Raw genomic sequence first — 21462 nt, 5'->3', positions numbered from 1 at the left:
GGGGCAAAAATAAGAAAAGCCGACTTCAAAATGATGTTGTCCACCATCAAGAAAAGATGGCAGAGTCAGGAGAGACAGGTGGGGCTGGGGGTGGGGCAGTTCATTCCACATCCCCTGCTGACCAACTAACAAGTGAATTCTTGTTGTACAAACAAACGAAAGAGATAAGCACTTCTGAAGATCCACTCAACTGGTGGAAGAACCACGCAGCCACCCTGCCAACTCTTGCACATTTTGCCTGACAGTGTCTGTGCATTTCCAACCACAAGCTGTGCTTCAGAAGTCCTAGACACATTATGGGAACATTGACACACTTGTTGGCTGAGAATCTTGAAGTGGCCAAAAAACTGTCCAGAAAATAAGACAGAGAGAGAATAATATAGAAAAAAGAGAAACATTTCAATGTTCTGTGACAAAATCTTTCTATTGTGAACCAATTTTTAGTTATTTTTAAAGGTGTAATATGCCTATAAAAATATGAAGGCAAGAGGATACTGCATGACACATGCAATTTATACTGCCAAACATAGAAGGACAGACATTTACAGACACACACCATCTCCAAAACATGGATACACTTTCAAAATAAGAGTCTCAAAAAGGTAAGAGCTAAGGTAGTTAACAATAGTTTGATCTTAGAAGATATGCACTATATGGGGATATAGTACTATAGCTTTATTGCAGATCAACTTCTGTAAGTGCATGTACATATGTGTATACATGTCTTGCTATGATTGTGGGGACAAATTTGGTTTTGAAACCATCAGTGTGAGGTTATTTTGGAAAGTAGTGACAGCTTCAAAAGGCTTTTTGAGGGACACCTGCAGTGACTGAGGTCAGTGTCAGGATAAGTCTCTACGACATGAATGAAACAGAAAGTAATGTCCTTCGTGCAGATTGAAACGTGAGGCGTGAAGTACACGCACCAATCACATTGGTACATTCAAAATTTCACATTCAAAATTTCTCCGGAATTTTCTAGTTTTACTATTTGTTGTTCTGTTGCTGATGTCATGTAGGTGGTTGTGCCGGCATCTTCTTTACATAAATGTAAATGTAGTATCCACTAATGTACCTGCTGTGGTGTCCAGTGCTCTGTGTTGTGGTACAGATCTCAAACAGAGCTCATCAGTTGGACACGAAACTTAAAGCTGATGTTATCAGTGTTGTGTTCACACAAAGAATTTGTGATTGCAGGTATGAGTGTGATGTCCATCCACCCATTATCCATACTGCTTATCCTTATGGAATTGTGGGGGGTCTGGAGCCAATCCCAGCTGACATTGGGCAAGGGCGGGATACATCCTGTACAGGTTGCCAGTCTATCACAGGGCTGACAAACAACCAGTCACAATCACCGTCACACCTACGGGCACTTTGGAGTCACCAATTAATCTAAACCTGCATGTCTTTGACTTTGGGAGGAAGCCGCAGAACCAGGAGAGAACCCATGCAGACCCAGGGAGAACATTTAATCTCCACATAGAAAGGCCCCAGGCCCAGGGTCTGAAACCAGAACCTCCTTGCTGTGAGGCAACAGTGCTACCCACTGCACCTATAAATGTGATGTGTTTGTGTTTATTTGTCACATGACTAACACAAACATGTATCGAGCTGCTGTTATGTTGTCTGATGATCATGATTTGCAATCATACGTAATAAAACACTGATGAGCTTCTGTCCACGTCTCTGTCCTCTGCAGGGACCTGCTAGTGACCCTGGCCCTGGGCCAGGTTCTGTCCTTGTTAATCTGTGCTATTGGTCTGACCAGCAAGTACCTGGCTGATGACTTCCACGCTAACACACCAGTGTTCCAGAGCTTTCTCAACTACATCCTGCTGTTTCTGGTCTATACCACTACACTGGCAGTCCGGCAAGGTACGGAAACTCAAGTGTGTTTGTAGACTCAAGTAGATACTGTAAGTACACTGAAACGAGGAGAGGGCAACATCACAGAATGTGGTTTTGATTCAAGTGATGACAGGGCGACAATCACCAACATGGATACAGATAGTTTTTATTATCAGCAGGTGTGTGATTTATAAGGTGAATCATTAAAAGATTCCTCCTGAATAAATTGTTAAATGTTATTTCTGTTAAAACACAAGATGATCTTAAAGCTCCATATTTTCCTCTTCTCCTGTATTCCATTTGAAGGGTTGATCTAAAAAGATATATTTGTGGTTTTAAGAACCCGTGGGCCAGGTCCTGATCTTATTAATCTGTGTACCTGGCTGATGACTTCCACGCCAAGACACCGGTGTTGTACAACTTTCTCAGCTACATCCTGCCGTTTCTGGTCTACACCTCCTCTCTCAGGCTTCTCTCTGGAGCTCTATAACAGGTCGGTGAACCAATCAGAAGAGAGCAGGCTCCAAGCCTCTCTTCTGATTGGCTGACTGTGTTCGAGTGATCCAATAAAAATATAGCAGATTTCAGGTAAAAACTCAGGTTTAATGGGGGGTCCAGGTGGGCGGGGCTTGGGGCGTGGCTGAGAGCAGTGACCGCAGAGCTGGTTTTAAGGCTCTGTCTCAATCTCTGCATTTCTCTGTGGACTGAGCTTTGATACTTTCACAGTATTAATATAGAACCTAGACCTGCTTTATAATCAAACAACACATGGACATCTACCTTTATACTATATGGACCTTAAGATTATAGGTTTATTGTGTTAATTCCATGAACAGCATTGAGTTGAATAGTACAGTAAACACCAAGAGGAGTCAGGTGCTTTACGCTGTGAACTTGAATATGTGTAAAATAAGACAGTCAGGCTCTTCTTTTTTACTGCTCTGTGTGCGTCCTTTGTCGCTGCCTCCATGCTGGAGTTTACCTCTGGGTAAAACTCTACAGTTTAATCTACGTTGTCTGTGAACTGATGATCAGGATGGTGGATATTATCCTTTCTACATGATGACCTTTACTGACTGCACTTGATCACTCAGTGTCAGACTGGGACATAGGGTTTTATATATATATATTTGTTACTGTATGAACATTCAGAAAGTATTTGTACCTTTTACAATTATGTTAAATCTACTTCATGACCACACTAAAATGTTGAGTTGTTTCTACAGTCACTTTCTTTGTTATGTGGTGTGATCTGCAGCAGTGTAGACAGTGTATGTTGATGTGCTCTGTGTATGTCCTCCTGTGTGTTGGACCAGGGGAGGGGAACCTGCTGGCCATTCTGAAGCAGCGCTGGTGGAAGTACATGATTTTGGGTTTGATAGACATTGAGGCCAACTACCTGGTCCTGAAGGCTTACCAGTACACTACACTCTCCAGTGTACAGGTTAGTACTCGTGTGTGTGTGTGTGTGTGTGTGTGTGTGTGTGTAAGTGAGAGAGAACTTATGCCTTCTAATGTGTAGCAGAATCTAATGTATAGAATGCAAACATTAGCATGATAAGATACAAAGCTGAGATGGTCAACGTGGTAAGTTTTATACCTGCTTGCATGCTGGTGTTAGCATGTTAGCTCAAAGCAACCTGACAGAGCTGCTAGTACACTCTTATTCCCCATTCAAACAGACCAGACAGAGTAGTGAACACTCTTTGGATGTGTCTCAAACCAGATCCTTCACTCAGTACACTCAAATGTAGTACACTGTGTACACAATACATTCACATGTAGTACACTGACTACACAGTACATTCACTTGTAGTATACTGACTACACAGTACACTCACATGTAGCACACTGACTACACAGTACACTCACATGTAGTATACTGACTACACAGTACACTCAGATGTAGCACACTGTGCACACAGTATGCTCACTTTTAGTACACTGACTACACAGTACAAGCACATATAGCACACTGACTACACTGTTCACTCATATGTAATACACTGTGTACACAGTACACTCACATGTAGCACACAGTGTCACCTGTCAGTTGATTTACTCAAGTGACTTGAAATTGAACATTTTATTTTCCCATGTGTCTCTTGTGTCATGTGACATGGAAACAAGGTCGTCAGCAGTGTCGAACTGTCCTCCTTCCTCATCGGCTGTTTTCACAAGTTTGAGAATATGTTGGTGGTCCCTCCCCTTTTTGCTACATAGTCAAGATGGTGACTATGTCCATTGTTTTACACTGAATTTGTTGACTTCTAGTACTTCAATGCAGACACACTCATCCTCTCAAAACAGTGAGAGTCTGGAAGTAAGTGAATTTAGACACAGAACTTGAGTACAGCTGCATCATTTACACATCAGTTACATGACAGAGGTATTAGTCTATGTAATCTCCTTTAACCAGATGTAATCTCCTTTAACCAGTACGAAACTGCAAAAAAAAAACAATAGAAGCATGAAGTTTATCAGACGGACATGCCGGGCCCATGGAGTAGAACCTGGAATGGACCCTGTAATGGACCCTGGAGGGGACCCAGGAGTCCTGTAATACTGCTCAACACAAATCAACACAGTTCATTGAACTGCAGCAGATACAAGTTTGTAGACAGCTCTCCTCCTGGCAGGATATTGTCCCAAACACAAATGAGACAGAAGGATAAGAGCCTGCGTGTGCTGTGGGTGGAGCTTAGGTGTTTACATGGTCTCAGCCTTTCTCAGAGGGAAGGCCTGGCACAAACCACTCAATCCACGTTGGTGGGAAGCATGCTATGGTGGTGGACCGTCCATGGTTCCATTTGGATGGTTAATGTTGGACCAGTGTGGTAAACCCTCCCAGGACTTATCATGTGTTTGCTCTGTGTGTCTGTGCTCCTCTCAGCTGTTAGACTGCTTTGTCATCCCGGTGGTCCTGCTGCTGTCTTGGTTCTTCCTCCTGGTGAGGTACAAGGCCGCACACTTTGTTGGGGCAGGACTGTGTTTGCTGGGGATCGGCTGCATGGTGGGAGCTGACATCCTACTTGGTCGGCAGCAAGGTCTAGGTGAGTATACACACACACACACACACACACACACACACACCTGCAGTCACCTGGAGGTTTGTGTTTGATGTGTTTGATGTGTTTGTTGTGCTTCTTGTGGATCTTGTGGTTTTGTTGTGTGTTTGTCTCCTGCTCATGTTTCCCTCCCCTCCAGGAGAGCAGAAGCTGTTTGGGGATCTCCTGGTTCTGGGAGGTGCGACACTGTACGGGATCTCTAATGTCTGTGAGGAGTTCATTGTGAAGAACCTGAGCCGGGTGGAGTTCCTAGGCATGATGGGACTCTTCGGATCCTTCTTCAGTGGCATCCAGCTGTGAGTCTGTGTGGGGCTAGAGACAGAGGCAGTGCAACACATTGTCCCTAAACTAATATAACACAAACAATTATAACCTTTTATATCTTTCTTGAACACAACCACTAAACATTCACGGGGCTGGTGGAAAAAGTAAGTGAACCCTTGGATTAAATTCAATTAAATTTAAACAGGTTGAACCTCATTTGGCACCAATGACCTCAAGCAATAGCTTCCAGTAGCTGCTAATCAGACCTGCTCAATGTTCAGCAGGAAGTTTGGACTGTTCATCTTTAAAGAACTGCTTCAGCTCTTCTTAAGATATCTGGTTTGCACGTTTCTCTTTAGGGCTGTCCACAGCATCTCTACTGGATTCAGGTCTGGGCCCTGACTGGACCACTCCAGAAGGTGGATTTTCTTTGTCTAAAGTCATTCTGAAGTAGATTTACTTGATATTTAGGGTCATTGTTCTGCTGCCTCACACAGCTTCCCCTGAGCTTCAGAAGGTGGACAGACATCCTGACATTATCCTAAAGGATTCCTTTATAAACTTGCAAATTCATTTTCCCCTCAATGATGTGGAGCTGTCCAGGTCCAGAGGCAGCAAATCAGTCCCAAATCATGAAGCTCCATCCACCCTGCTTCACCTCTGAGATGATGATGTTAGGATTATGCAGCGCCCTTTACGCCACACATAGAGCTGCAGGTTTTTCCCAAACGAATTCAACCTTAGTTTCATCAGTCCATAAAAGATTTTCCCATTAGCATTGTGGAGTGTAAAGGTGCTTTTTATAAACTTCAGGGGTGCAACAATGTTTTTATGGAGAGCAACAGCTTCCTCCGTGGTGTCTATGGCAGGACACCATGCTCCATGCACCATGTTGTGTAAATCACATGAACAGAAATGTGAACCAGGTCCAATGATTCCTTTAAGTCTTCAGCTGTTACTCTGAGCTTCTTTGATAACATTACTGATCATCTGTGTTGAGCTGTTGGAGTCATCTCAGCTGGCTGTCCACTTCAAGGTAGGGTAGCCACAGAACTGAACCATCTCCATTTATAGACAGTTTTTGACTGATGATGATCTAAACACTTTGAGGTGACTCTGTGACCCTTTCAGCTTCATTCAAATCAACAATCCTTGATCAAATGTTTTCTGAGAGCTCTTTTTTATTTTATTTCCGGTAATTGCCCATTTTAAACTTGATGCTGTTCTTCCAGCCATTCCATCCAGTGTCAGATCCTGCTTCCCTTAAACAGGCATGTTCTGTCACAAGAGCTTCAGCTACCATTGCTATCTCTTTATCACCTGGGTAAGCCTTGAAACCATATATGGTAGACGGAAGTCTGCTTTTGGTCCCTTGCCAACTGAAGAGGTCTTCCATTCTTCTCGAATTCCGTATTCCCATCTCGAAGTGTCAGCTCAACATCAAATGCAAATGTGGGAATTTGAAAAGGACCTGGAGGCCATCTGCTTAGACGTTCTGGGGATGACATATCTGAAAGTGTCAGTCGATGCAACAGAACTGGAATCTTGTGCATATGAAATATGAACAGAAGCTTTTTGTGGTAACTCCTCGATGTCAACTAGGGAAGTGAGTTTTCCATCAATGTCTGGATCTTCATATTGCAAACTGAAGTCACAGTCCAAACCCAATTGTTCTTTTAAAATCTTAATCAGTGCATCAACAGAGACTGGACAAGAGCTGAGTTTTAATTTTCTAGATATGGGAATGATGTGATCCTTTGGTTCAAATACTCTAAACTGAAGTACGTAAGACGAATAATTTCTTTAATGCAAAGAGCAAGCTCAACTGGAATGATTCCTTCCAAAAGATCATGTAGTAGATCTGGAGGAAAACCTGTGATGGGGTGGAAGTAATGAAGTGACTCACGCAGAACACAATCACCTTTAACCCCAAATTGGCTGCTCAAACTCTCATCTTTGAGGACATTTTGTACATGAAGGTCATGACTGGCTTTGGTTCTCTGAACAAACTCTTCCTCTTTGACCTCAGTTGCTTGAAACTGTTCATTTGTTTTACAGAATCTGCAAACATAATCTGCTCTGAATGACTCCAAAAAGCCACCTAATCCATGAGCAGCCAGATTGTCAGCAGAAACACAAAAGATGGTGCCTTTCACATTCTGACCAACAGATTCAATAAACACACCATCCTGTTCGAGAGTGTGAACATCATGAACCAGTGGAGCAAGTACAGCTGCATATCCATATTTCTGGAGGTCTGTCACTTTAGCTAGCACAGCTAGTTGCATAATGTGCATTGTTGATCGGTATTTGGGCGGCACATTTGCAAGGACCCAGTATACAGCACAAAGTTTGTAGATTTTACGTAACGTGCCAAGAGGGTTAGCAATTTCAAGCTCATCAATACATAGCTGGATTGCTAGGTGTAGATCTTCTGTTGAGAGTAACTCATTCTCACGGAAATGAGAGCCATCACGAAATTACATATAACCAGGTTCAGTGTTTGGTTGTCTGATCTTGCTTAGGATGTCTGTGTTTTTAAACAGCTCTTGAATCATTTGAAGGATTGGAACATACATAATGGTATGACCAGGTGGCTCTAAATGGTCCTTTACTGGCATTACCAATGGATAGTTGTGCTCTATAAATGTCTTTCTTCGCTTACAAGAGCACAACTCTGCACCTTTGGAGGTCGCGCTAAATACAACATTAGAGTCCATGACAGCACTGACAACTTCATTGAGTGTGGAATCTGTAATACTGTGACCATATATCTGCAATATATCATTAACTGCCTCCTTGATCAATGGCTCAGATAAAGAGAAGATCTGATTCAAATGGTCCACTATTTCTTGTGTAGCTGTGTTTGACACATGAAGGATAGCCTGCATCTTTAGAAATAAAGAAGCTGCATTAAGTTTGAGCTGATTTTTTAGTTTCAAAGTATCCCACTGCTCATCATCTTCTTTTTCTGTGCTCTGAACTGGACACTCATACAAATCACCAGTGACATCAGAGCTAGTGGCTTGGAGATTCTGAGTATGCTCATAGACAATGTCATTACAAAAGTCTGATGCAAGACTCGCTTGGTGCACTCTACTTTTACAGGAATTAAATGAGGAGTATACATTTGTGCTATAGTTACAATCTTTGTATGGGCATGCCACTGTTTCATGCTTTTTTAAGTGTGTTCTTATGTGTGTAAGGAGTACAGACTCAGAAAAAAACCTGCTGATATGTGCATAAAGGGCACTTGAATGTCACAGATTCCTGAATCTCCCCTGCACTGCTGCTATGTTCTGGAGTATGGTATCTTGACTAATGAGTACTCAGTGCACTAAGTGTCTGAAATGTACACATGCAATCATCATAGATGCATGGCAGTGGGCTAATTCTTGAAAAGTGGCTGTGCTGCAGTCTACAGTGTTTAAATGAATATGTTCTAGTGGTGAAATAAGTTAAACACAATTTACAGTGCCAAGTCATATTCTGGGCAGCAACCTGAAAACACAAGAAAAAATATTTTTTTACAGGACACCTGTCATTAAGTTTAAACCTCCACCAGAATTAACCAAAACTGCAGTCATATTCTTCATACTAGTAGAGTACAATTAAATACACTATCATTGATTAAAACAAAGCAGATGTATAAGCTACTTGTTAGATTGTTCAATCTGCAAAATCCCTTGTAACAAAAAAATCTAATAAGTGGCAATATAGTGTCCCACTCAGAATTCCTTTCAGCAGAGGCGCAAGGAGCAATGTCGTTGTGGGCGTGCATTTGCGCAAAGATGTGATGAATAAAGTTGACTAAGGAGTTCTCATGAAGGCTCACATTACATCATGTAGAACAGTCCCCCTCCCTCACCCAAGACTTGGTTTTATAAATGATACAGTATGTTTTATGCTAAAACTGCTACACAACAAGACAGTTGCTTTTGAATGAAACAGTCCCTCCAGGAATTCGCTATTTTCAGTTTCACATAAACTGATCAAATCAAACCATGGGGTGGGAAGGGGGTTGCTGACGGTGCTGAGTCTCATATATGTTTGAGTTATGAATGCTTGCTCATTTAGCGATGTGGCATTTATCAGTACCTAACAAGTAAGCTATATAATGCTGATAGACAACCTAGGATCATTAGCTAGCTAGCAAGCATTCATAACTCAAACATATCTAATCATAAAGGACGAGAGTTATCACTTATCGGTGGAGAGTGGTAAACAAAAAACACTTTGTCAAAACTCTATGTAGAATCATGTGCTGCTTAGCACCCAATGTAGCCCAGGCCAGCCGGATCAGTTAAACTTGGGGAGAGATTTAGCGGTAACGTTAGCGGGAGCTAATCAATGGCACCAGAGATACAGTAGTACCTCAGGCAGCATCTGTATTGTTCACTGAAGCTAAGGAGCTTAAGGAAAGTGTGTAAGCCCTTGCAGATATCATGCGTGCACATTTATACTGAACAGCAATCCCTTGCAAAAATAAGTTCCAGCGCACATGACACAGACACAGCGTCAACCAACAAGCATTTTTCCTTGCAGTTTGAACTTAACACTATCCTCACAGTTTTAGGTTACATAAAACTCCGCAAATTGCTAGTCTTATTTGGATTAAAGCCACTGCAAAATTATACATTTTTTAGCAATCACAAACAAAACGAATTCCATTTTATTTAACCAGTTAAGCCAACATGGCTAAGGTATAACACCTGGTGCTATCGTTAGCATTCTGCTTTCACTCACAATGCTGGCACAGCTCCAACACAGATTTCAAATTTTTTCAACTACATCCCGACTTTGCTTGTTAGCTTAATTGCTAACCTAACAGTGAGCTGTGTTACATGGCTAATGTGATTCACGTTGTCCGTTTAAAAACACGTTGAACCTTCTAACAAACATTTAAACAAGTTTTATGTTGAATATTTACAATTAATCAGATGGCGCCGAGAGTTAACGAACCTGCTCCACTGTCTGAAGAGGAAGTGCATGCAAATACTAAAAAAATAAAATCGTGTACATACTTCCGGTAGAGAAGGGGGACGAGTCAAGGCGAGAGTACCAAGTCTTTAGGAGTGTATTAGAGCCGACTTTTACATGATTTTAACATCACTTTTTATTAATTTTCCCAGATGTTCTCAAAAGCATAGAGTGAGTGGCTTGAGGACCACCCCCCACCACCCTGTATGTGTGTGTGTATATATGTATGTGTATATATATATATATATATATATATATATATATACACACACACGTATAGTATAATATTCTAATATTAATTGTATCTTATTTACACATGTAATTAATGTATCCTTTCAAAATAAGACAAAAAACCATGTTTAAACTGTAGAGTTTTGAGTAACTATGAATTCATTATTTAATAGAGTAGTTACATAATCCGCAAAAAAGTTCACATTAATCAAAAATTATCAGTTTAATAAACACATAAGAAGGAAAATGCTACTGGCACTCAACATTTTTAAGTTAGTAGAAGTTTTTAACAAATTTTAAGTTTACAGTACTTATTCCAATTAATTAATTTGAGCATTCGGGTTTACATTGTGTAGGTGGGAAGCTCAGTCTAACTTAACGATATTTCCATAGGAAGATAAAATGGCCATGTTAGTAAGAAATCAGCAGGAAACTGAGTTCACAATATGAGCAGTCAGCATTGATATAAAACCTGACAGCATATGTAGAATATGAAAACCTTAAATAGCTTCTAGCACATATTGAACCATGGAAGCTTTTGTCTAAAATCTTCTAATAATCCTGTTCACACACCTCAGGGTAGAAAGATAATGCTAATGAACAGAAGTAAAGGAGACGGTTACTCAGAGACAAACTTTTATATATTAAACTTGTCTGCTAGTGACCCATACCATTCAAAGATTATAACATATGACATATTAGTCACTATATTTATCTGAATGGAAGAATTTCGATGTTACAACTGACACCAACCCTGGGGATGTATGCAACCATTAAAAATACATAAAATTTCAATAAACGTTTGCTTTTTGTCTTAATAAGAAAAGCATTTTGAAACTAGAAAATTCCTGAAGAAATTTTGAATGTGCCTGTTGATTGGTGCGTGTACTTCATATTTTGAAAGTGTCTGTGCTTCTGTGTGTGAGGCAATAATTACCTCTAGCCATTATGAGACTTTTATTTTGAAGGTTAATCCAATTCGTGTAGATGTGTTTGTGTGTTTCTGTCAACATATATATATATATACAGTGTGTGTGTGTGTGTGTGTGTGTGTGTGTTTGTGTGTGTTTGTGTGTTTTTGTGTGTAGCAGTAGAGCTGCCCAACAGAACCTCCAGTAAGTTCTTTTTGCCTGGTTGAGACTGGTGAATATCAAAAAAGTAAGATAGTGTTTGTGACTGTCTGTCAATGTGCATGTGTGTATTGTTGTGTGTTTGTAAACCTTACAGAGATCAAAGAGCCTCTTAACGAGCTGGTTCGAACACCTGTGTCTAGCTGGAAGACACAGAACTGACACAGATCTGGATGAGATTTTGGCTAGGCGAGCCTCTCGAACGACTGCTATTTGTGAAAAACTCCTATCAGAGCCATGAGCGGACCTTCATGTACAGCATATCTGGCTTTGTTGTTTCTAGAACCAAAAATGTGGACACAGGAGGAAGTTATAGAAAAATGTCACTTCTGCGTTTTTGGGGAAATCAGCTCCTGAATTTGTATTGCAGTCAAATGGAAAGGTGGAGGGTACTCACTTTGAGGCTCATGTTCAAATTCTGTAAGTCTCTGTGCTTAGATCGACACATTATATGAAACGAGACAAATTTGTCTACGATCGAGGAAGCTGTCATGCGTGAAAACTGAAATATGTGGCCGTCAGGACGAGTTAAATAGAAAATTTTCAGAAGAGTTCTAGAGCTTTTCCTACTCTAGAGTGGGCACTTAGTGGGTTCCTAGCAGAGAGACTTATACTGCCAAACACAGAAGCACAGACACTTTCAAAATAAGAGTCTCTAAAAGGTAAGAGGTAAGGTAGGTCATAAAAGTTTGATCTTACAAGCTATCCTCTCTCTGGGGATGTAGTTGTATAGCTTTATTGCAGATCAGCCTCTGTTAGGGCATGTACATGTGTGTATACATGTTTTGCTATTGTTGTGGGGAAAAATTTGGGTTTGAAACCATCAGTGTGAGGTTATTTTGGCCAGTCGTGACAGCCTTAAAAGGCTTTTTGAGGGACACCTGCAGTGACTGAGGTCAGTGTCAGGATAAGTGTAAAACTGAAAGTAACGTGCTTTGCACAAATTGAAACAAGAGGAATTAAGTACATGCACCAAGCAGCAGGCACATTCAAAATGTTTCCAGGAATTTTTGAGTTTATGTAATAATATTTATCAAAGAACAATTATTGTTATTAAGACCATTAGAGGCTGGCAACATAATTCACAAAATAAGCAATTATTGATGCATCTGCTATGGGACAAAATTAGCTGCATATTTTGTCTATTCATGAGTAAAAATGTTGAAACACACTGTTGTGTGGTCTGTTGTTATCTGGCTGCTCAGCTTGGTGACAATTATAATAACTTGTTGCAGCTGCCCCTGTCAGCCGTGACAGAACATCATGTGCTAGAAATACTGACACATGCTAACCATGTTACTTAGAAATCAATACGCAGAACTCAGTAAATTTTGATTGATTCATAAAAAGCTCAGGATAAAAATACAGAGCAAGGAGGGGTTGAGTGAATCATTGCTCATGAAGTTTTATCCATTTGAAACAGTAAAATATTTTGGGTTCATTATAAACTGTATTGAGACTAATCGGACTGTGACTAAGTTCACAGTTCCAAAATGAACTAGTTCACGTTCATTTGTTCCGTTTTTTAAAATTTTTTAATAGATAGGCTGCTATTCTTTTTCAATAGAACTTCCTTCTACCCATCCATCACCAACCCCAAATCATTGCCACTCCCAAACTAAATTAATTATTGTACACCACTGAAGAATCACAGACGCGAGTTACATTTGAAATATATATGTATATGAATATAATCCGTCTGAGTCTTCACTTGTTTGTTTATAAAACTGCTTCAAAGGCTCAAACCAACTGGCTTCAGTAGTAGTAGATGCGTCTGTACCGCTAACACCAGCCAAGCTGGGCCGTGTCTATGGAGACGTCATGCAGCGTTCCGTAAAACTGTCGTAAAATGTGAGCGGCGTTCACTCTCATTCATCATGTGTGAACTGATCCATTTCATTCAGTTCAGTGTTCACAAAAAATATGAAAGTGTTCAATGAACACTTTTCATGCACAACACTGGTAGTTGGTACTTCAAGGACACATTCATATTCACACTGCTCAAAGAATGTAGACACACGTGGTCCAGACCACCTCTGAATGTGGTCTAAGTGATCGGATCTCAAATGCGTCCTCAATGTGTGTCTTGGGTGCGTGTTAATACGAGGTCTGAACTGGTCTGAACAGAGTCTGATTTATCATAAATTGCTTTAATTCCTTAACATTTCAAGCTAAAAAATTCAAACTGGTAGCAGATATAACATATGCAAAGATGAAGGTGTTGGTATACATTAATCTTTGGTACTTCATGAGCTAATTAGCTTAACTAGGAGGAAACAGATTTTCCTTGTGAACACATTATCTCAAGTAAAACAATACACAGTAGAAACTTAATATATTTGATAAAATCTGATATATTTGCATATTAAATGAGATAAGTAGACATTTTAAACTTCAGTTTGTGTTTGCAATGACAGACTCCTTTGCGGTGACATGAGGTCGTCCAAGTGCCTGTTGTTCAGCTGATTAGAAGCTTGTCAAAGCACATGGATCTGTGCAGTGTGTGGGAATGTGAACACGACTCTCTTGATCTCTGCAGGGCCATCATGGAGCACAAGGAGCTGCTAAAGGTGTCCTGGGACTGGCAAATAGGTGAGAATGCATACACGTACACACACACAGACACAGACACACATACACACGAACATATGATATATTGTGTATATGTAAAGTAATGTGCTCCCTCTGTGTTTGCAGGTCTGCTCTACGTTGGTTTCAGTGCCTTCATGTTCAGCCTGTACAGCTTCATGCCGGTGGTGATAAAGAGGACCAGTGCCACCTCAGTCAACCTCTCTCTGCTCACAGCTGACCTGTACAGCCTCTTCTGTGGCCTCTTCCTCTTTCACTACAAGGTAATAAACTACCAGATGCACTGATGTGGTAAGGTGCAGGGTAAACGATGTGCCAGACATGTAACATAACACACCTGGATGTGTGGGCTCCAGGTGTTGACAAGGAAGAAGAATGTGTGGACTTGATTTTCATCTTTTTTTTTTTTTAACTGTCCATGGTGAGTCAGACAGTGTTATAGGAGTGGAGGAGGAGGACATGATCAACCTGTGGAGGACTCTGGTCCATTCTGATGAGTGTTTGGAATATTTGCGGATACTGTTTTTGACTGCTGAAGTAAAACGTATAACAGACAAATCTGTTCGCTGTTATCTTGAGTTAACAGGAAACAGAGACCGAAAGTCTCTACAGTATTAGACAGTATCATAACCTCATCTCAGCTACTACTGTTTCAAAAACTCATGAAAAGTCTATAAGTGAGTCTGTGTCCATGTGTGTTTCAGGGCACTGAATGAGATGAGAGTGCTTTATAGCAGACCCAGAGGCCAAGTCAGAAAGTCAAAATCCACATCTGCTGAGACCTCATTAGATGACCTTTGATTTGGTTTTGCCACGACAGAGAGACAATGTTAACAAACTGAAACCACTCTACAATCTGTCTTTACATTTTAACATCAGCTGCAGTGCATGCTGATGGCAGATCAGTAAAGGACCAGTTAGGAGGATTTTGTGACATCTAGTGGTGAGGTTACAGATTGCCACCAACTTAATACACCTCCCTGTGGGTGTAGGAGAATCTATGATGGCCTTCAGGTAACGTAAAAACACAAAGGCCCTCTCTAGAGTTTAGTTTCCGGGCTACTGAAGAAACATGGTGGTGCATCATGGCGGTTCTATGGAGGAAGACTTGCTCCTTATGTAGATATGAAGTCATATGAAGTATGATTCATTCCAACCTAATGAAAACACAACAATTATTAGTTTCAGGCAGGATTGGAATTTCACGACCATGATGCCATCAAAATCAGTGTACGCCCTACAGTCACTATGGCCTTTGTGCCCATGATACTGTCAAAATCTCCAAGTTGCTGTAAAAGTGTCACTGCAGCAGTGCTTGCAGACTGGATTGGTTGTGTGCATATACTGTACTGCTAACTGCTAACTAACTCTCTGTTCTCTCTCTCTAACTCTACTCCTGTAAGAATATTCTGTCTCAAATTTACAGCAGATCTCACAAAGATGATAAATCAGTGTAATCTGCTCATTTACTTGTTGCTACTGCCTCCTAACACTCAATGAGCAAGTTAAGTTTCCACACACATCTGCACATCAGAATCAGAATCTGCTTTATTGGCCAAGTATGTGGACACATACAAGGAATTTGTTTCCGGTTTTACATTGCTGCTTGGTACATATATATAAAAAATATAAATATACATATGAATATATATATACACAGTTTAAAACAAGAAAAGACAAGAGTGTTGGATGGAGACAAGAGTGTTGGGTGAGTCTGAGGAAGGAGCAATGAAAGTAGTGCAAAAACTTGATAATTGATTATAAATAATAGATACAGCGGTATGAAAAAGTTTAGGCACCCCTGACAATTTCCATTATTTTCATTTATAAATCATTGGGTGTTTGGATCAGTAATTTCATTTTGATCAACAACAGCAATATTTCAGTAGTGAAATTAGGTTTATTGGATTAACAGAAAATGTGCAGTATGCATCAAAACAAAATTAGACAGGTGCATAAATTTGGGCACCCCAACAGAAAAATCACATCAATATTCAGTCGAGCCTTCTTTTGCAAAAATAATAGCCTCTAGACGCTTCCTAAAGCCTCTAATGAGTGTCTGGATTCTGGATGAAGGTATTTTGGACCATTCCTCCTTACAAAACATCTCCAGTTCAGTTAGGTTTGATGGTTGCCGAACATGGACAGCCCGCTTCAAATCATCCCACAGATTTTCAATGATATTCAGGTCTGGGGACTGGGATGGCCATTCTAGAACATTGTACTTGTTCCTCTGCATGAATGCCTGAGTAGATTTTGAGCAGTGTTTTGGGTCGTTGTCTTGTTGAAATATCCAGCCCCGGCGTAACTTCAACTTTGTGACTGACTCTTGAACATTATTCTCAAGAATCTGCTGATATTGAGTGGAATCCATGCGACCCTCAACGTTAACAAGATTCCCAGTACCGGCACTGGCCACACAGCCCCACAGCATGATGGAACCTCCACCAAATTTTATTGTGGGTAGCAAGTGTTTTTCTTGGAATGCGGTGTTCTTTTGCCGCAATGCATAATGCCCCTTGTTATGACCAAATAACTCAATCTTTGTTTCATCAGTCCACAGCACCTTATTCCAAATTGAAGCTGGCTTGTCCAAATGTGCTTTTGCATACCTCAAGCAACTCTGTTTGTGGCATGTGTGCAGAAAAGGCTTCTTCCGCATCACTCTCCCATACAGCTTCTCCTTGTGCAAAGTGTGCTGAATTGTTGAACGATGCACAGTGAGACCATCTGCAGCGAGATGATGTTGGAGGTCTTTGGAGGTGGTCTGTGGGTTGTCTTTGACCACTCTCAGCATCCTTTGCCTTTGCCTCTCCGATATTTTTCTTGGCCTGCCACTTCTGGCCTTAACAAGACCTCACAGTGGAAACTGACAGCTGAAATCTCTGAGATAGCTTTTTGTAGCCTTCCCCTAAACCATAATGTTGAACAATCTTTGTTTTCAGGTCATTTGAGAGTTGTTTTGAGGCCCCCATGTTGCCACTCTGCAAAGGAGAGTCAAAGAGAAGAAAAACTTGCAAATGGCTACCTTAAATACCTTTTCTCATGATTGGATGCACCTGTCTATGAAGTTCAAGGCTTAATGATCTCACCAAACCAATTTTGTGTTCCAATTAATCAGTGCTAACTAGTTACAGGTATTCAAATCACAAAAATGACAAGGGTGCCCAGATTTTTGCACAGCCTATTTTTCATGTCTGATTTAATTTCATACAACTTAATATTGCTACACTAAAAATCTTTGTCTGGAAAATACCCCAGTACTCAGCTTTTATTAGAAAAAGGAATGGCATGCCACTGTGATCATTTTCTGTGAAGACGGAGTAAATTATTAAACCTGCCTAAACCTTTTCATACCATTGTAAATATGCAGGCAGAGGATGAGTGCATATGTACATTGTGTGCTATATCACAGTGTGCAATGTTGATGTCAGAGGTTGTTGTCCCTGTGTGATTGATTTAAATGTTAGCCAGAGTGATGGCTTGTGGAAAGAAACTGTTCTTGTGTCTGGTTTTGCGGGTGTACAGTATTCTGTAGCGCCACCTGGACGGGAGAAGTTGGAACAGGTTGTGCCCAGGGTGAGATGGATCTGTGGTGATGTTTCCTGCCCGTTTCCTCACTCTGGAAGTGTATAAGTCCAAGTGGGCAGCTTAGCGCCAATGATCCTCTCTGCGGTCTTGATTGTCCTTTGTAATCTGTTCCTGTCCTGTTTGGTTGCTGAACCAAAACAAACGGCGATAGAAGAGCAGAGAACAGACTGGATTATTGCAGTGTAGAAGTGGATCAACAGCCCCTGAGGCAGGTAGAATTTCCTGAGCTGGTGCAGGAAGTACATCCTCTGTTTGGCCTTTTTTTTGATGATTGTGTTTATGTTGTGTGTCCACTTGAGGTCCTTGGCGATAGTGGATCCCAGAAACCTGAATGTATCCACATCAGACACAGTGTTGTTGTGTATGGTGATGGGGGGCAGTGATGGGGGGCTCCTCCTGAAATCCACTCTCATCTCCACAGTCTTGAGTGAGTTTAGCTCCAGGTTGTTCCAACCACATCAGAGGACCAGCCATTCCTCTTCTCGTCTATATGCAGACCCGTCAACGTCTCGGATGAGGCAGATGACCATTGTGTCATCTACAAACTTCAGAAATTTGACAGAAGGGTCACTCGAGGTGCAGTCATAGGTGTATTGCACATGATGCTGCAATATCATAAATCAGTTGTTCTCAAAGTTTTTCACATCAAGGACCCTAAACTGACACAAATTAGACCACAGACCTCCATCTGATAAGGTTTTTAAAACCCATGACCAAAATGGTCATACATTCTGTCATTGTGTTACTAGAATTATAGTGAAAATAAATGATTCCCCATTTTGCTTTGGACCCCCAGGAACCCCCTCAAGGACCCCACTTTGAGAAATACAATATTTGAACTTTACTGTGCAAAATGATATATATTAGTTTGACATTTGAAGACTGTTCTTATATAATCTGCTGAAATCTTCTCTTCCTCTGCATCCTTTTTTGGCATATCATGTTTATTGTAAAGAACACAAAGGGCAAAACAATTGAATGTATATGTATTTTAAATTTTTGTTCCCTTGATCATTCCCCCATCAATTCCTCCCTCCCATTTTCCCGAAACAGCGACCAAATCACACTGCAGCTTTACAGTATCAGTACCTCAAATATGGACTATACAAAGAGTAACACAAGTTTTTTTTTAGGAAAATTGGTTGAAGCCTAGAGAACACGGAATTAATTATAATTGGACACCAAGTTGATTTGAATTTCTCTTGAAAAAGCTATTAAATTTTTATGTTTATTACTTAAGATAGGATCTTTGTCATTCTGAAGCCCAGATGCACATCAAGGCATTGGATTAAAGATTCAGATTTAGTGATTCTGAAAAAACTTGAATCTTATATCCCGGTAGTATGTCAGTTGTTAGCAGGACCAAAACATGTGCATAAGATCTGCAGGTGAGTTATGACATCTTTTGCAACTGTCTATTACATCTTTAGAATTAGAGTAGTGTAGACATTGCAGAACTTAAATTGTTATATTTTTAACCATGCACACGATGAACTTTTATTGACCCAGATTAGGCCCTGGTTCCAAAATGCATCTGATAAACTCGCACCAAGTTCTTTTCCCAATCCCCTTTGATGTTAACAATGTTTATCTCAGTAACTGAGTTGATAATCTGATATATTCTGGTTTTAAATCCTTTAAACCTTTGTGGTGTATCCAACATTTTCCGAAATAATGAATCTTGCAGCAAATTAGGAAAATTGGGGTTTATAGATTTATCAAAATGTCGTACCTGGAAATAGCGGAACAGGTGAGATTGAGGGATGTTATATCTTTCAAATACATCCCTGGAGCTTCCAAAAACCCCACCAATGTATAACTGAACAATGTTAGAACTGCTGTTTTTAAGCCATATAGGGCTAATGCCAAGTCTAGCTTAGGTGGAAGAAAAAGTTGACTAGATACTGTTATAAGGCCAAATTTTGTACAAAACTGAGAGCATATTTTCAATGTTGTGGTTACTATAGGGCTAGATGAGTATTGCCTTGGGGAAAGGGGTGATTTAGAAGTTACTAACGATGTAAGGGAACAAGAGGGGCAAGATTTAGCTTCAAGTAGACGCCAGTTTGCTTGAGGGAGCTTAATTCAAAATATTATTTTCTGTATATAAAATAATATCTGAAATTGGGAAGGGAAAGTCCTCCTTGGCAGCAGTGGCTCCGTAACATCACTTTACTTATCCTTGGTTTCTTATTATCACCCATAAAAAGCCTGTAATAAGCCTATCTAAAGTAGTAAAAAAGAGTTTGGGCAGGAATACTGGCAAGCATTGAAACAGATATACAAAGCGTGGTAATATATTCATCTTAATAGTGTTAACCCTGCCTGCTAATGTGGAATATATGATTTTATATATGTCAAAGTCTGCCTTTGTCTCATTAAGTGATGGGGAGAAATTCCTGTCATATAATGACAAGAGTGATATAGATACCCAGGTATTTAAATTCGGAATTGCACTTATGTAATGGCATCTGTATTTCTGGAGTACCTATAGCCAAGTTATTTAAAAGGGAAACATTCACTTTCGGAAAAATTTAACTTATATCCTGAAAATGACCCAAATCGCTTGAGGATTTCAATTATTGCAGGAGCGGATTTTACTGGATCTGCGATATAAACTAATAAATCATCAGCATATAGCGATACTCTATGCTCATTGCCCCATCTATGAATTCCTTTAATGTTGGGGAACGCTTTAAGTGCAATGGAGAATGGTTCAATTACTAGGGCAAATAATAAAGGGGCTTAAAGGACAGCCTTGACATGTACTTCTGTGGAGTTTTATCCATTCCAAAAATTCAGAACCAAAATCCTAAATATATATGGCCGTTCCACCCTATCGAATGCCTTGTATTCATCCAAAGAGATGACCATTTTAGGGACCTCCTCGGATGCGGGAGAATGAAAAACATTCAACAGGCGACAGATATTGCTAAATTAGTGGCGATTACTTATGAAACCAGTTTGATCATCAGAGATTACCTTATCGATAATTGTTTCCAGGTGCATAGCTAGAACCTTTGCCAGTATTTTATAATCTGCATTAAGCAAAGATATTGGTCAATACGATCGAAATTCATTTGCATCTTTTCCAGGTTTTAACAGTAAAGTAATTGATGCCATTGTAAGGGTTTGTGGCAGGGCACCTTGGGCCAAAAAGTCATTAAACATGTTAAGTAGAAGTGGGGATAGTTGTCTGAAATTTCTTAAAGACTTCAACGGGGAAACCATCTGGCCCAGGTGCCCTGCCATTTTGCATAACTTTGATTGATTTCATTATATCACCTATATTCAATGGTTGATCAAATTTCCCAAACTGATCATTTTCGATTTTCGGAAATATTATACCCTCGAGGAACTTCACATGTCAATGTCGTTTGTTGGGCTTTCAGATTGGTATAAATGACTGTAATATTCTTTGAAAACACCGTTAATTTCTGATGATTATTGTAATTTCATTAGAGATGTTGTTAATTTGTGATATAGGTTGGGAATTAGCTTTAGCTTTAAGTTGGTGTGCCAACCTTCCTGATTTCTCACCATGTTCATAATGAAATCCATGAGCCTGCCGTAGTTGTTTTTTTTTACTTTAATTGTTGACAATAAGTAATATTCCTTTTGTACATTTAATCTCTGTTTTAAGAGGTTTGATGGTGGTGAATTTTGTACATTTCTAATTCATTTTAAAAGTTAGTTTGGTTGTTTCTCTCTGTGAAGCTTGTTTGTAAAGAATAAGGATTTCTCGCAAAGAAAAGACA

General features: G+C 40.1%; 1 protein-coding gene across 1 annotated transcript in view; it reads left to right on the top strand.

The window, feature by feature from the left end:
- slc35f1 (solute carrier family 35 member F1) overlaps positions 1-21462 on the top strand; it is a 35765-nt gene that overhangs the window by 5900 nt on the left and 8403 nt on the right. The window contains exons 2-7 of the mRNA XM_023423756.2: positions 1703-1878; positions 3168-3295; positions 4745-4904; positions 5059-5215; positions 14064-14116; positions 14222-14376. Of these exons, the coding sequence (XP_023279524.1) occupies positions 1703-1878; positions 3168-3295; positions 4745-4904; positions 5059-5215; positions 14064-14116; positions 14222-14376 (829 nt within the window). The remainder of the gene's footprint in view (positions 1-1702; positions 1879-3167; positions 3296-4744; positions 4905-5058; positions 5216-14063; positions 14117-14221; positions 14377-21462) is intronic.

Source organism: Seriola lalandi, unplaced genomic scaffold (genome assembly GCF_002814215.2).
Source record: "Seriola lalandi dorsalis isolate HSWRI2012SDOR001 ecotype SW California unplaced genomic scaffold, Sedor1 jcf7180002054693, whole genome shotgun sequence".
Lineage (NCBI taxonomy): Eukaryota > Metazoa > Chordata > Actinopteri > Carangiformes > Carangidae > Seriola > Seriola lalandi.
Note: the sequence above shows the minus strand (reverse complement) of the source record. Positions and strands in the feature narration are given on the sequence as shown.